This window comes from Austrofundulus limnaeus, unplaced genomic scaffold (assembly GCF_001266775.1).
Source record: "Austrofundulus limnaeus strain Quisiro unplaced genomic scaffold, Austrofundulus_limnaeus-1.0 Scaffold0, whole genome shotgun sequence".
Taxonomy (NCBI): Eukaryota; Metazoa; Chordata; class Actinopteri; order Cyprinodontiformes; family Rivulidae; genus Austrofundulus; species Austrofundulus limnaeus.
The window spans coordinates 260-17381 of NW_013952402.1; the positions used below are offsets into that span (position 1 = coordinate 260).

The window sequence follows — 17122 nt, forward strand, 5'->3', positions numbered from 1 at the left end:
TAATGTCTTTTGTAATTTGTCTATTAAAAAGAATAAAATAATTTTTATTATTACTAAATGGCCCATTTACAATGAGATTAGGAAATAATCTAATTGAGTAAATACCCACATATGGCTTCTCTGGTGGGTGAATACTAGTGTGCGTTTCTTAAATATCTGGTGGTGTATTTAACAGCATTTATAAGCTATAAGAGGACATTTCAAAGTATGTGAATTATGACTCATTTGGCTTTCCATGCATCTAGGTTACTGGTACTCTTATGGTCTCTGGTGTTGCTGTGAATCACTGCAAACAAAACTTTCCCACACTGCTGAATGGAAACAAGCAGGCCTTCAAACTCCTGTGTTTCWTCAGAACGAAGCGTTCTGGCTTTGATGTAGAGTGCTTTAAATAATTTATTTACTCTTTTTCGGTCATAGTAAAAATCAATTTAAAACACTAGCACTCTGTTTTAACTGAGAGTGGTGATCGACTGGAGATAACATATTAATCTAATTACATTAACTGACCCCTCTGAGTTTATTGATTAGCTAATAAGAATTGTTTGTCACTTCCTTTCCACGTTTTGCTTGGGTGAGAAAAAAAGAATTTTGTTGTTCAAAGAAGGAAAGCAACATAGAACATAAAATGATTTAAAAGTTGTTCTGACTGTGGATCAACTTATTTTGGTTTGTCTTGAAAAATCCAAAAGAATGAACCAAATTACTTCAGTCGATGAATTAAACTCATCGATGTCTGCCCTGTGTTTGATCATCTGCGACTCAGCCACACCCAGATTAACGTGTTGTTCTTTGGGATTGTGTTGATTTACATTTCAGCTGTTCTGTTTCTCTTTCTGTTCGCAAAACAACTTGCATATCCTCAGTGAAAAAGACAATACAACACTGCACATTGGGAGTGTTTTCTTGTGTCTATAAAGGCTTAAATCCCTTTTTAACTGGAGTATTTAAAGAGCCGAAATTATGTTTTTCTCCGTTATGTAGTTTCTAGGGGTGCAACGATACAGAAAATTCACGGTTCAGTTCGATACTTTAGTCTCACGGTTCAATATTTTTTCGGTATAATAAAGAGAAATTTCCACGCCCCTTTTAACTTGTAATTTATTTATATTAATTATGAACATTTGTTTAACCTCAAAAGTACAGTTTTTTAATTAAATGTTGCTGAAACAGCAAGTTTTTCAGTGGACCTGCGCTCAAATGCAGCCTAGGTGGAGTAGTCGAACACAGATTCACTGATCCTTTTTAACACAGAGCATCTTCAGAAGACAAGTTAATAAAGTAAATTTTTAAAATCTGTATTGTTCGATACAGCACTGTTCGAAACGATTCGTTACGGGTACATGAATTGTTGCACCCCTTGTAGTTTTCATTCTATACCATAATAAAGTAACTATGTCACCTTCACTTGTTATTAAAATGCTGTTTATGTGACTTTGCATCACAGCCATTTCCAAATTGGCCTCTGTCTCTTTAAGAACCTACTGCTTCCGTCACACCCATTTCTGCACGTCATCACAACAGCTTCCTGCCGTTTACAACCTGGAGCGTCGTAGCCTATTTTGTAATAATAATAAAAAAATCAGCACCATTATACAATATCAGTTTTGGAAAATTTGTTTTTGATGAAAGAATAACATTATAACTTAATATAAAGCTCAAAAAGTTGATTTTACATGATATTGCCCCTTTAAAAGTCCATCATGTTTTTATTTTATTTTATGAGAGGCGGACTTGGCGTCAGGGTAGGAGATCTGTCAAAAAACAGCTAAAGTCTGATTTTTTTAAACTAARCTTCACTCCTCCTCACTTTGTATCTCTTCTACAAAGATTTAATGATGATAGGTTTCCCAGCTTATTTATGCCTGCATCGTAACAGAAAGGTGTTTTGTGTGTTTAGGCTCAGCAGATGCTGTCTGCCTGTCAGGAGAAGATTGACGTGTCCAACACTGAGGGCTACGAACTCTTCATCAACCAGCTGAAAGAAGGCCTGAAGAATACCTCACACGAGACAGCAGCCAATCACAAAGTGGCCAAGGTAAGTCCGTCAGCCAATTAGAAAAAGGCTTCGTTTGTGTTCTTGCATCCCATATGGAAAGAGCTGCTCTGTTTTAAGAGTTGATCAGTTGTGAGAAATGAAAGGTTTGGAAGCATGATGGCAGTGATGTGTGTGTCTGTGGACGATGGCCTTCACAAGATTTATTTGTTGTTCTGATTTYACAGCTTTTTAGCTATAATTGGCACTTTTTTATTCTTCAGTGTGTATTCAGTGTGTGTTGCATTCTCAAAGAGATAAAAAAAAAAAGAAACAAACGGTTTTGTTTGATGTTAAAAGTGTTGTAATCCTCTCTGTAACATAATAAAAAGTTCATAACTTTCAACCATGAGTGTTGACTTTAAACACTATTACTRAGATTAAAAAATAGAATAAAATACAGAGGATACTCGACCAGTCACTCATATTGAAGTTCTRTGTAATCTCTAAAGTATAGCTTTCCTGTTGGGGCTGTTTTTAGGAGACAATTTATCTCCCTCAGAATGTTGTTTGGTTCATACMGTGAAAATAGAGGGGTCAGGGAAATAACCTCCCAAAACACTCTAGTTTTTGAAAAATGTTTCTGCAGCCAAAGGGTAGCTTTAAATGGGAGAACTGTGAGCAAACTGTGTTGTGTGAATTAAGAAATGGATTGTTYTGTGTCAGGGAGTGAGATCTGATTTTAAAATCAGGCAAAATTTGTCTTAAAGAAATCATTTCTAAACTTGGGAATTTGAACATATAAATGGGAAAGAAATGGTAATGACAGCATAGTTCAGATTTTTTTTAAGTGAGGTTTTGTAGAAATTGATGTAGGTGTAAATGTTTATAAAGTAACGCTTGAATCCCAAACGTTAAGTTTTGAGTTGATGACCGCAGTCTAAAGTAGTTTTGGCCTCACTTGTACWWGAGCTGCTTACTTGTTGATTTGGTCATGATTCAGTTCAAATTTTCTACACTAAAGCTGTTTAAAGAGTTTTCTACAACAGGTARGATATTATTTGTTCACACCRRCAAATAGGAGCAAAAATAATCTGTTTGGCTTTCAGAAATGCTAAAAAGMTTCTGTTGTGGTTAAATCTAAACAATCAAATGACAATACAGACTTCCATGTAGTTTTTTTTATGGCGGAATTGTTTTTACTCTGTAAAAATGGTTTCTTAATTGGCCAAATTTTAAAGTAAAATTTTCACATTCAGTTTTTGTTTTAACCTGATGTGTTATCTTTACATGATGCTCCGCTGTTCTCCTGGGACTCTGGGCTCATGTTGTTGATMTTTTAGGTCATTCTGCTAGAAATGTGAAGTTAGACCACTGAGGTGACGGGTGTTGTAGAGGCATGATCTGTTCTCCACTGAAGTTGCAATGYATGTAACTTACTGTAGTTCACTGCAGCATCCAGTTTATGCTGCTGGCAGCTGTCCCACTGTGCAGCACTCTAGGTTTATGGTTACKTTACAGGTCATATCTACAACTACAGCAGACTCTTAAAAGAACAGAGAACCCAAATGTCACTTGATAAGTTTCCAAATACAGACAAAAAAGGCAAAAATAAATAAATAAATACAGGTGTGTGTGTGTGTGTGTGTGTGTGTGTGTGTGTGTGTGTGTGTGTGTGTGTGTGTGTGTGTGTTAGTAAATAATAATGCACCTTCTATAGCCATTATACTATTTGTTTAATCAGTTTCTAACAATTGATTTTTCATCTTTTCTAACATAAAAGACAAAATRGCATGTTAGATWAATTTTAWTGTGTCAGACCTGGTGTTGATTATAATTCTTACTTCTTTTGCTATTTTTATTTTKTGTAGTTTATATTCCTTTTTTTGTGTGTTGATAATTTTTATACGTATGTATGTGTTGCTTGTTCGGTGCCCTTGAATGTCCAGAAAGGCATCTTTAAATAAAATGTATTAATTTTACAAACACTTGGAAACCAACAAAAAGTTTGAGATCCTTCAGAGGTTGAGTTTTTGAGYTGCATCAGAGCGAGTGTTTAGATCAGCTGCTGTGATCCTGTAACAATATTAATGATCATGCTGTTAGATTGAGTGTTTATTAGGGCTTCACAATRTACCGTGAGTTTATCATCAACATAATATCAGTGTGTGTAATATTCATATTGCTAAGGACAGCTTGGAGTGCAGTAATTGTTGACTAATGTATTTGAATAGTTTTAAGGTTGTATTTTTCATGCTAATGCAATATTTAGCCAGTAGGACAGAGTCGACCCCCTTGGATAATGTTTGGGGAAACGCTGCAAACAGAATATCATACAAGCAGCTTATCATAAAACTTTATTTAAAAAWTGTTTTCAACTAGAATATTTGTGTAGATGTAAACAAACACATCCAGTGTAAATATTTTTTCTCCTCCATGGTGTGTAAAATATGGAAATCAATCATTCTTGTTGGTGTTTGGTAAACAGAAATGTAGCATGTTTGTTGTTGTGCCAGTATGTTTCAAATCTTATTGTGTTCACTACAAACAAACATGCAAACATAGTAGATTTGAATAATAGACTTTCTCAAGTGATGAATCTTTGTCCTTTTTTGTGGGTTCTTCATGCGTTCTGAACACATGTTGTTGGCTGATATCAGTGGAAATGTTTATTGGAATGTCTTAGATTTTTATGTTGAAGTTGCAGCACTCTGAAAGTGGAAAGTCCTGCTCCAGAGTTCGGGGCCAATGTTTGTAAAACATCTTTAGTTCTGTGTTTGAAGTGTTCATTATGCAGATCACATACTGCTTTTTATTGCTTGCAGTCACCAGACGTTGTGCTTACATGTGTCCCCAAACACATGTTAAAAGTCTGTTTTTAAAATGTGGGCTAWATCAAAATCCAGGATCTACTTTCAAAATAAAACTGCATCATTASCTGGTGTTTGACGCTGTGCTGTTTGAGTGGTTCAAGCCAGAATGTACTTACAGTGTTCAGAGTTTGTGCAAATGTTTGCAGCTTTTTCACTTTCAGAAGCTAAACTTAGAGACAATAACAMTTATTGGTGTTTTTAGTTTACTAGTCATTTATATCTTAAACAGAAAGTGTGTACTCTGATGATTATGGTCTTGTTTGTTTTTGTTGACTTGTTCGGTCAATATTCTCACTTCTGTTTTCTTTCTCTTCCTGCTTCTCTACCGTGTTGTTAGTGGGCGACGGTGACCCTCCACCTTCCCCATCACGTGCTGAAGCTTGTGGTCGGGGCCATCGTCACCGAGTTGAAGAAGATTAATCAGAACGTAGCTGCCTTGTCTGTGGCCTCCTCCATCATGGACCGGCTCTCCTACCTCCTGTCCAGTGCCAGGCCTGAGCTCGGGGTGGGCCCCGGGCGCTCTGTAGATCGGTACGAGAAACGACCAGAAAATTAGATGCAGAAAGCTAAAACATTAACGTGACCATCTGCACTCAGTGTATAAACATTTAATATGCCTCGTGACGAAATTTGTAATAAATCAAATACACTAGATTAGATAGGTTTCATAATCAGCCYAGTGTCAGTATCCAGAGCAGCTTTCAGAGTCCTGTAAATGTTTGTTGCTCTCTACAGATCGCTGATGTACAGCGAGGCCAACAGACGGGAGACGTTCACATCATGGCCACACGCTGGGTACAGATGGGCTCAGCCTGACCCAATGGCTCAAGCAGGGTTTTACCACCAGGTATGATCTTTGACACGTATGACGCTTAAATCTTTACCAAGTTTTGCATCTTGAACATGAGTGGCCAAGCTTAATGGTAACAACTATAACATGATAGTAGTATTTTTTTCGGCTTTTATTTTTTGAAAATACTTAATTTAAGGGAAAAAGCAGTTTGAGAGTTGAGCTGCACGGCTGACACCCATTTTGTCTTTTTCAGCCTGCCTCAACAGGGGATGACAGAGCCATGTGTTTCACCTGCAGTGTGTGTCTGGTCTGCTGGGAGCCTACAGATGAGCCCTGGTGGGTGGAACGTATTATTTCTTCAGTACCAGCTGCAACCTACTCATAGAAATTGCCATTTTAACATTTCTCTAAAAATCCTCTAGGTCTGAGCATGAGCGACATTCTCCCAACTGTCCGTTCGTAAAGGGAGAGCATACGCAGAATGTTCCGCTGTCGGTGACGCTCGCAACAAGCCCCGCCCAGTTTCCCAACAGCCCCGACAGTTCGGACAAGATTGCATGTTATGGTTTTGGCAGCTGCCCGCAGTTCCTGGCTGCGGCCACAAAGAGGGGCAAGATCTGTATCTGGGATGTTTCCAAAATGATGAAGGTCAGAGGAGGAAGTCATCAAACTGCTGTGGTGTGACGGTTAATAAAACGTCAATCCCGATGTTCTTTGAAAAACCATCATTTTGTGCTGAACAGGTGCACTTGAAGTTTGACATCAACCCGTACGACCCGGTCATCCTCAGGCAGCTGGTSCTGTGCAGCGGGGAGCAGGGCCAGCAAGTTCTGACCGAGTCTCGGAGACCAACTCTGACCTGGCTGGAGGAGTCATCGTCCTGCTCCGACCTGCCCAAGCTGGAGGGAGACAGGTAAAACATGCACGGATTTACTGGCCTAAACACAAAGATACACAAACAGATAAATAGTCCGGAGAAATTCTCTCGCTGTCTGTAGATAAATTCATCCAGAATGTTCTCCTACATGAGTCAGCTAATGTCACATAATGAGTTACTGAGGTGCAGGTTGTCCTCCCTCCACACAAGATGACAACACTGCCATGACATAAAAACATAAAATAATCCAGCACGTTGATATGACATGATTTTGGTACGGTCTTAAAGCAGCATCTGTATTATAACAGGGGGTTTCCTATTATGGGTGATTGCATCTGATATGTTGTACGAGGTTTTAAATGTGCCAATCTTTCATAACAAGGTTGTGGTGGCTGCCTATTCATGATGTGATGGCTTGATTGTCGAGCACTGTTCCACACGGTTTTCTTGCCAAGACATGCATTCCCATCACTCACACACTGTGCTCGTAGTGCTCCAGAAAGCTTCTTGGAACAATCTCGGTGTGAGACAACTAGAACAACGAGCTGTAAAATCAGATATTCTGCTGCAAAAACAAAGAAAGCGCCACATAGGCAAAGCATTTTCAAAATTATTTCACTTGAAGTTGATAAATTTTGAGTTGAAGCAGCCACAAACTGCAGCTAAGCTTGTAAGAAAAATAAAACAACAACAACAACAGATAGTAGAGGCTGTACTGCAGTATCATCTTCATCATTGAGTCAGTTAGGACACAAGTACCATCCAGAATTATTGTATTTCTGGTAAGGGTGTAAGAAAATATTGATACACTGAAATATCGCGATATTTCATTTCCCGATACTGTATCGATATTCTAAAGCCCTGTATCAATTTTTTATTAAGGTTTAAAATGTCAACTTTCCTGCCAGCCATTCATTTTTATGTTGTAGTTCAGCCTCTGACCACTAGTTAGCAGCAGTGAGCCAGCCATTTGGCTCCTCTATCTCTTGAGCGCCAGAGAGTAAGAGAGCATTAGCATTGTGAGTAAACATTAGCTTCGTGCTCTGATAGCTGAATGGTTTTTCGGTTTTTTGTTTTTTTTTCCCCTGTAAGAGGTTTTTATTTATTAGAATTTTTGGACCAAAAATATCGCAATATATTGCCTTGTTTACAGTATCGAAATATATCGGGATATATCGTATCGTGACCCCTCTGTCATGATATGTATCGTATCACCAAATTCTTGCCAATACACAGCCCTAATTTCTGGTATTAATTTTGGAATCGTCAACAAATTTTAGCTTCAGATGTAATTTCCCGACAATAACACCAATTAATGAGTGATTAATATAAAAGAAGTGGTCATGTTTGATGCAACCAGAAGTTTGTGACCACAAGGTTTTACTGTTTTAGTAACTCTCTTGTTATTTTCAGTGATGACCAGTTGGAGGACTCAGACAGTGAAGAGCATTCCCGGTCAGAGTCTGTAACAGGTAAGTAATCTGCTGATCCCGTTTGTGTTAAAAGTCTAAAGAACGACATCTAAATCTACTTTTAGAATGGTTTATGTTTTAGTTCTTTAACCACCAATTTCATTTACAGCGTGTTTCTGTTTTACTGAAAGTCTTYTTTAAACAAGGGGGTAAATTCAATTTTAACAGAATATGGTTACCAGAAAACACAATTTTGTATTGATAAACTAAAATGTTCCTAAATGTACTTAGTACCATTTCGTAATGTGGACTGAAAGACCCTCAGACCTGGTCTTGGTTTGATTTCAGGCCACCCGTCCCAGTGGGAGAGCATGGACCTGAACCTCGGAGTGTCCGCACTAAGTGTGCTCCATCAGCCGGAGAAGCTTCAGTGGGAGGTGGTGGCCAGTGTACTGGAGGACACGGTGAAGGATTTGGAGGAGCTGGGGGCCAACCCCTCATTAAACCAAACCAAGACCCACAGCCAGGCTAAAACTAAAGACAAGGTGTCCGAACACCACAACATTCCCTTTCCCTGCCTGTTGGCTGGAGGCCTGCTCAGCTACTGCTCAGCATCCAGCACCCCCATGCCTGTGCCCCCCACCCTARCCTCATCTTCAATACGTAGGACCACAGGGGGTCCACACAGGACTCAGGTCCCTGAGCCTTTTCCTGGACCTCTACAGGAACAGGGTCCCATGGAGATAGACCCTTGTAATCCCCAGACTGCAACCCAGGAGCAGGGTTTTTCTAATCTGCCGGGTTCTCAGCTTTCGAGCCCCACCACTATGCCAGCTATACGTAGGACTATACCGGTGCTGTTGCTGTACAGCATCAGAGAGGTGGACGATAAGTCCTCGGGACAGGTCTTTGCTCAGATGAACAACCTAATGAGCAAGGGGCTCCACGAGGAGGGCTTCACTGTGCCACAAATCATCGAGATGGAGTTTGATACTCACGAGCAGCTTCTCCTTCAGGATCCTCCCATCACCTACATCCAGCAGTTTGCTGACGCAGCGACTAATCTGGCAGGGCTGGACGGTCACATGGACAAATGGAGCACGCTGGCCGCAGCGACGGTCTCCACTCCGCCTCGGCCTGGAGCACTGGTGCAGTGCTTGAGGCTTCCCAAACAGCTGGAGGAAGAGAATCTCTACGTGGACTCCATCACGCCGTGCTGGGACGGAGTCCACCTTCTGGTTTGCCTGCAGCCCTGTGGCTCRGAGTCTCTGAGTGCGACAAACCAAGTGGAGGCTCTGAACAATCTCAACCGTCTCCATTCAGCCTTGTGCAGCCAGCGCAAAGTAGACCCTCTTCACACAGTGGCCAATGGGGTGGAGAGCCATCACCCAGGTGGGTCACCGCCTCAGACTCCCCTCATTCTACCCCCGGGAGACCAACAGCAGCAGCAGAGGTCTCCGCGTCGTGGCAGTGGAGGGGGCTATCTTGCTCTCTACAAGCTTAACTACTCCACCCGCATCGTCACTTTGGAAGAAGAGCCAATTAAGGTGCAGCAAATCAGGGACCCTTGTGATGCCATTACCTCCCACATACTCCTCCCACCAGATGTGCTCGACAGCAGAGAAGACGAAAGCGAAGAGGCCTCTGAGGAGGGTCTCCCTTCAGCTCCAACAAATGGGTTGTCTGGACCTGAAATGGGTCCAGGAAGCTCTGCTGGAACTGGGACTGCATGTGGAGCAGCCACAACCAGCAGCAGCATTGGTGTCTCCGGTCTTTCCACCTCTGCCTCCAGCCACAAAGAGTGCCGGCGGGCAGAGATGGCAGGCCTGGGTCACCTGGTGGTCACCACACAGGCTGGATATATTATGATTTTGGATTTGTCCACATTGGAGGTCCTGGTCAAGGTGGAGCCACCTAAAAAGGAAGGGTTAGCTGAAGAAACAGACCCTTTTGTCTCAGTTACTTACTGCTCTGGGACCGACCGTCTCTGTGCCTGCACTAAAGGTAATATTTTTGTTCTGTACTTCATTTTTTCTTGTCAAACACATCAGTGAGGGCTGTTAAAATGGACAGACACAAGAAAAATTTTGCTATTTTTTTCATATTGCATTTTTTTTTAATCACAAGGATAGCATTGCATTTTTAAATGATCCACTTTACATGAAAATGAAATCTGTAGTTGAGCCAAAAGTGGTTACAGCAGATAAAATAGCCACCATAGATTGTGATAAATGTTTCTGTACAGCTCGTTTTAGGAGTATGCTGATGTGTGCTGTAGTTGGAACAAGGTAGTAAATACCTTAACTCAAAAAGGCTTTTTAGCTTTGTGTTCATTTACAAACAATTATTTTCATTTGTTTATTTTTGGTTTGTGTTGGACACCCAATACTTGTTTTTAAACATCATCTAAGATATATTTTGTATAATCATTCCACCATGGGAAATAAAATTGAAACCTGAAAATAGTATGACCTTTTTGCTCATGATTTTTTTGTTTATTTAAGCAAAATTTTATGGATTCTTATCTTACATATTAAAACCCCCCTCAACATTTAGTATGTATGTGTAAATATACAGGTAATGCTAAGTGGTTGAACAAAAACGGTTTTGGGTTTTTTTTTTGATTAATGACCTTGTTTTTTTGTTGATATATATTATTTTAAATTGTTGTGACTTTTGTGTGTCGCTGAAGGTGGAGAACTTCATTTCCTTCAAATTGGAGGTGTTTGTGATGATGTAGACGATGGAGACATGTTTATTGATGGCCCCCTTTCTAAAGGGGCTGAACCGCTGCTTGAGGGGGCCAAGCCTTCCTCCAACCCATCCAGTCCTGGAATCACAGGTAGAACTAAAAATCAACCCCAACAGTTCAGTATTTGCAGTTGGATGCATCAGATCATGTGGGTAAATATTTCCTCCTGGTTTTCGTGCAGGAGTGGACCTCCTGGTGGACCAACCTCTGACCACTGAGAGTCTCATGTCTTTGGTGGAGTTGACTCGCTTTGAGACACTGACGCCCCGCTTCTCGGCCACCGTGCCCCCATGCTGGGTGGAGGTACAGCAGGAGCAGCAGCAGCGACGACACCCACAGCATCTTCACCAACAGCACCATGGAGACGCAGCCCAACACACCCGCACCTGGAAGCTCCAGAGTTACAGGTACAACATTGAATTAAAATTTTTTTTGGTCTTTACACCACCCACAGCACACTGGCAAAATACAGGGTTTTTATTTTTTAAATCTAAACACTGTGAGGTGACTTTTAGCCATTGATCGCTTTGATCATTAATTTAACTGTAATAATTATTCAAAAGGAGTAAGAAAGGTACTAGATAATTGTTGAATCGTTTTTCAAAAGAATAAAATATCTTCATGCAGTTGAATATTAAACCCTATCCCCTTCTGCATTGTCAATCATTTTGTTTCTGATGTTGTTGTTGTTGTTTCTGCAGCTCCAGCTGGGACGAGCACGTGTTTGAACTGGTGCTGCCCAAAGCCTGCATGGTTGGCCACGTAGACTTCAAGTTTGTCCTGAATGCCAACATTGTGAACATTCCTCAGATCCAGGTCACGTTATTGAAGAACAAAGCACCGGGGCTGGGCAAAGTTAGCGGTGAGGAAGCCATTTATTACTTTCTTAATTTCTGCTAYGCCTACTGGTGGTACCTTGTGTGTTTGTCTTCATGGCAAAATGTGGACCTTGACAGATACACTGTACAACTGTAAGAAACATTTCTTACTGTGTGCATTACAACTAGGCCCAGTCAGAACCACTCAGACTTGTATTGTAGAGTGAAAACATGCTTCAGTTACTTCCTGGTTCCCATATTTTTTACATTGTTGTATGTTGTAAACAGATTTATTTGGTATGATTCATTAAATTCATCATGATAAAAACAGCATGTCAGAATCTTTTTGTCTTCTCCCAAGCAGAGACAGCAGTGGACAGACAGATCTCATTTCCTCTTTCAAACCTCCTCCATGCCAACGGCGAGAACAACGGTCAGCCTCTGCTGCAGGACTTCACAGAGGACATCCAGTTCATGGACATTGAGGAAACATCAGGTAAAAAAATACATTGAATCCAAATTTGTTTAACCTTAATTTGCTTTTCAGATGCCGCAGAAATCTATCATTTCTCCTAAAAACAATATTGCAATATTTTGGGGCTTTGTAATCATATATAATATATCACAGTATGTTCAAATTTGCCTTTAGCCATTATGTTGTTTAATTCAACTCTATAGCCTAACTCAGTGAGGATTCAAACCTTGAATCTGTGATTCTTGTCACTGGGAAAAAAACACAACAAACAAAAAAAATGTTAATCTTACGTGTTGCATCAGGAGACGTGTTCAGCTTCTTAACAAAAATTAAACTGCATTAAGGTTTAAATTAAATACAGCACAAACATCATAACATCATAAAATTATAAATCTTAAATCAAAATGAACTCTGATTAAAATAAACTTGGGGCAAGTTAATGGTGTAACAATAAGATTCAGTGATCTCTATGATTCAATTATTTGCCATTTAATGATAGCAGTAGTTAGCAACAAGTCAATTTCTGTTAAATTGTTTCTCTAATCTTAAAAACAAACACTGAATGTGCCTTTGCTGAATTTCTAATCCATTAGATGCAAACAACTGACATGTATTAGTTTCTTCTTGATGATCACATTAAAGAGATCGATCAAGGAGCATTTCTCTACACATCAAATGTACTCAATCTACAGTCTCATGCACCCCATTCTAAGTTTTTGGTTCTCTACAGGTTATCTTTTCTATATCAAGCTCTGTTGTATATTTAAATTTAAACTTGTTCAGCTAGGTTTGTTTGGAAAAAGCTGCCATGATTTTATATTTTATGTTAAAAGGAAAATGATCATGATGTGTTTTAGAAAAATGGATGCTTCCTAACATCAGACTGTTTCAAGCTTGTTCTGAGTGCCTTCTGTGTTTACTGCAGGCTCTGTGTTGTGTCCGTTCCTCGAGGATCACAAGGAGGACATTCTGTGTGGTCCAGTGTGGCTGGCCAGTGGACTGGATCTCTCGGGACACTCAGGCATGCTCAGCCTCACCAGTCCCAAACTGGTCAAAGGTAATCGAGCTGTGTTTCAGTTGTGTGAGTTAAACGGTTAGGATCTGCCATGAAACGAAACCTGGCTAATCGTGTCGATTGTTTCATGTGTTGACACGTTGGATATCGTCAGGTTGGGTTTTCTAGTCCCAGACTTAGTGTAGTGAGGTTAAATGCTGAGTCGTGTTGGGCGGAGGAATGTTAGTCCATCTTCTTGAGTTTGTTTACTTGTAAAACGTCCTTCGTATCGCAGCTTGTCAGCTCAGGTTTGAAATGAAGCATAAAAGTGTAAAGTGTCTCTTTGTTCTGCAGGCATGGCAGGAGGGAAGTACCGCTCTTTTCTGGTTCACATCAAAGCTGTGAGTGACAATGGCATTGAGGAGGGCCCGAGGCCCGTGCTGAGAATGCCCAGTGCAAAGCCCCAAAGCTCCAAAGCCCACTCCCTGTCCACTCTGCTGCAACAGGCTCAGGCTTCCAAGGTGAGCATTCACAGCTCGCTTCTCTCTGTTCAGCACCAAATTCATTGTTTAAATGGGTGATATAATAAAAACCAACACTTCCATTACTGCCAAAAAAGGTAACAGTCATTTTGTTTTTTCTTGTTTGTTTATTTGTAGGAGAGAGTCTCTTCAGGAAAAACTGAGAACTCTGCTCAGTCGAAGAAAGTTGAGAACCTGCGAGGCTGTGACCTGCTGCAGGAAGTTTCAGTCACAATCAGAAGGTTTAAGAAGACGTCCGTACCCAAAGAAAGGTTGGTTCCTTCTCAAAACTAACAAAACATCTCAACAGTAAGAAGACGCTCAGAAGTTGAGTTTATGTCCTTAAAATGTTTTTGACTTTTAGCTTGTCGTCAATGTGCTTTTCAGGGTGCAGCGCTGTGCTATGCTGCAGTTCCCAGACTTCCACGAGAAGCTGCTGGATGCTCTGTGTCGGCGGACAGAAGGCGGCCTGGCCACTGAGCACGCTCAAAGTCTCATCCTTGACATTTTGTGCTGGCTCGCTGGGGTTTTCTCCAACGGACCCTGCAGGTAAACACAAACCTGATTAAATTAGAATATTAAAACATGTAAAAGCATTGAAACAATTCATTGTTTTGTTTTTGTTTTAGCATCAGAGAAGGAAAGGAGGGCCTGCTTGCTAAAACCCAGACGAGGCTAATGGAAATTGTTCGGGTGTGTTTCTTTGAAGCGGGTCGCAGCATAGCGCACAAATGTGCTCGCTTTCTGGCACTTTGTATTAGGTAAGAAACCAGCTCAGTTTCTGCTGAGCAATACAGATATTTTCTGTGTCACTCCACTGTCTGTAGAACCTGGTTTAAATATGTGATTTATGTGTTTTTACCATTAAAAATCTGTTAAGGCTAAGAATTAGACTGAGACAAACTTCAGGTGGTTTGTAAGCTTTTATCCTCCTAAACCAAATAAAATATTGATGATGTGTGAAGTTGGGCAGGAACATCATAACGTTTTATATTCTTTTGATAACAATGTAATTTGAGTTTTCTATGTTAAGAGTAATTATTATAATGTTTTGTTTTTGTAGCAATGGCAAAGGAGAACAAAGTCAACAGGGTTTTGGTGTGAGCCTCTTGAAGGCTCTGCTGGATAATATGCCTTATTTACCTGCAGCAGCAACAGGTGGTGAGTAGCTTAGCGTCCACCCAGAGCAACAAACAGCAGCTTTTTATTTAATAATCCCAGCAGTTTTTATTTACAKCCTCTCTCTCCCTCCGTTTACTCTAAGGTTCAGTGTTCTGGTACTTTGTGCTACTAAACTATGTGAAGGAGGAGGACATGGCAGCCTGTAGCACAACATGCGCCTCGCTGCTCACGGCCATCTCTCGACAGCTGCAGGACCGCCTCACTCCACTGGAGGCACTGCTACAAACCAGGTACACTTGTTTTGCTTTGATTTGATTAGATAATCACATTAGAAATTATTTCTGAAGAACCATTGAAGGATGCTAATGGAGATACTGCCCAAACTTTCAACATACATCAGCTGTCTTCTGTAAATATCAAACATACTTTGGAACTTGCTTTTGTAATAATATAATCAGACAAAATGCTGACTTCATGTTGCATAAGCTGTGGAAAGAAAAGGCCAAAATAAATGTGGAATGTCTTCACGGTTTTTGTCCCTCCCCCATCCACCTTCGTTCAGGTACGGTCTGTACAGCTCTCCTTTTGACCCGGTGCTCTTTGACCTGGAGGTCAGCGGTTCCTCCTGTAAGAACGCCTTCAGCAGCAGCATCGGAGTTCAGTCAGATGAGATTGACCTCTCTGACATCCTCTCAGGTAAAAGCCAGAACAGACTCATCATCTTAGTCGAGCAGCTCTGTTTGCACTTTAAAGAATTGACTTTGAGGATGGAAGTTGTTCATCATGGCAAACTGGTTTTGTTGTATTGAAAAACTTTGTTTTCTTGTTACCAAAAACAAAAACTCTTTACAAACAGAAAAGTTTCAGTTAACKATATTTAATATCTGAAAAATTGACTTAACACTGCCTCTGCTTATTTGTTGTCTGTAAAATTAAACTGTTGTTCCATTTGGTAGTGATTAATTGCATAAAGTCTGCATTTGTTTTTAATAGAATGCTGAGAGGAAGTGCTTGAACTAGTTTATTCTCTGTTGCAGGAAATGGAAAAGTGAACAGCTGTGCAGCAGCAGAGGGCAGCTTCACATCTCTGACTGGACTCCTGGAGGTGGAGCCTTTGCACTTTACTTGTATCTCCACCAGTGATGGAACACGGGTGGAACGAGATGACGCCAGCATGTTCACTGGTAACGCCTGCTTGATTTTGCTTAGTGTTCACTGAAATCTTAGATCTTCATTCTTTACCCCTGACATTTTTTGTTTTTAAACTCCAGTCAGCACATTCGGTGTGACGCCAACTGTGGGCGGCCTGTCGACGGGGACGGTCGGAGAAGCTTCGACGGCTCTGAGTTCTGCAGCTCAGGTGGCCCTTCAGTCTCTGTCTCACGCCATGGTGTCAGCTGAGCAGCAGCTGCAGGTCCTGCAGGAGAAACAGCAGCAGCTGTTGAAGCTGCAGCAGCAGGTGAAACTCTAAACCTTGTCTAAATGCTTCTCTGGAACTTTATTAAAACTTTGCTGTAGGAATTTTACCACATACCACATACATACTAGCTGCTCTGCAGGTTGATGGAAGTGCTGTAGATCATCACACTTCAGCTGCAGTACAAGTGCAGATCATTGCAGAAGTAAAAGGGTCACAGCATTGTTTTCATTGTTTTTGATGTTCGAGTTGACCTCACCATCACATCTCCAGCACTGCTGCACACTGAAAGAACTGTGCTGAGGATGGTTTGCTCCTCTTCCTCAATTTCTTCTCCCGAGACATAATTACCATCAGCTCTCAGGAGACAGTAAATATTTGATGCAACCTAATTGAATGTAGGGCTGAGCTTTGAGAATCAGATGCTTTGCTCTGCTAGTTATTTACGAAATTACCATCATTTTTATTTCTGAATGCATGCAGAATATCTCATTTAAACATAAGCATGGTGTGTGTCCCTGCAGAGGGATGCTATTTGTTTGGTAGTGCATGTTTTGAAAACATGAACATCTTATTATTGCAGAAGGCGAAGCTGGAGGCTAAACTTCACCAGACCACCTCTGCAGCAGCTGCTGTTGCCTCTGGAGTGGGACCCATCCACAACTCTGTGCCTTCAAACCCCTCGTCTGCTCCGGGCTTCTTCATTCACCCCTCTGACGTCATCCCGCCCACCCCAAAAACCACGCCTCTCTTTATGACTCCTCCTCTCACGCCGCCCAACGAGGCGGTGTCTGCGGCCTTCAGCTCGGAGCTGGCTCACCTGTTTCCCGGCTCCATGATGGAGTCTGGGCCCGTCAACCTGGCTGCACACAAGAACACACAAAAGACCAAACCGGTTAGTGTTATTCTGCTTCATTTCTGAGCAGTTTTGTTTTGTCTGGGAGGAGCATCTTTACTTTTTAGTTGCTGCAAGAAAAGTTTGAGACCAATTTTTAAGTGTGTGTTTTTAAAAGCTGATGTCAAATGTGTCTATGGTTTGGTATGACTAACCAATGAAACGTTTCAAAAAGAGCTTGAGACCTAACCTTGTAGC

The 17122-nt window shown here is 41.0% G+C and overlaps 1 protein-coding gene across 5 annotated transcripts in view; it reads left to right on the top strand.

The window, feature by feature from the left end:
* Positions 1–1900: 1900 nt before the first annotated feature.
* Positions 1901–17122, top strand: part of LOC106535036 (baculoviral IAP repeat-containing protein 6) — a gene marked incomplete at both ends in the record, with an annotated part of 29956 nt that continues 14734 nt past the window's right edge. For all 5 annotated transcript variants that reach the window (XM_014032287.1, XM_014034455.1, XM_014033759.1 and 2 more), the window contains 23 exon segments: positions 1901–2038; positions 5186–5379; positions 5584–5695; positions 5895–5977; positions 6064–6289; positions 6385–6554; positions 7932–7990; positions 8279–9934; positions 10623–10772; positions 10864–11089; positions 11384–11544; positions 11865–11996; positions 12901–13032; positions 13324–13490; positions 13629–13762; positions 13878–14039; positions 14120–14251; positions 14554–14651; positions 14755–14902; positions 15175–15308; positions 15650–15796; positions 15884–16071; positions 16613–16924. In XM_014032287.1, the coding sequence (XP_013887741.1) occupies positions 1901–2038; positions 5186–5379; positions 5584–5695; positions 5895–5977; positions 6064–6289; positions 6385–6554; positions 7932–7990; positions 8279–9934; positions 10623–10772; positions 10864–11089; positions 11384–11544; positions 11865–11996; positions 12901–13032; positions 13324–13490; positions 13629–13762; positions 13878–14039; positions 14120–14251; positions 14554–14651; positions 14755–14902; positions 15175–15308; positions 15650–15796; positions 15884–16071; positions 16613–16924 (5061 nt within the window).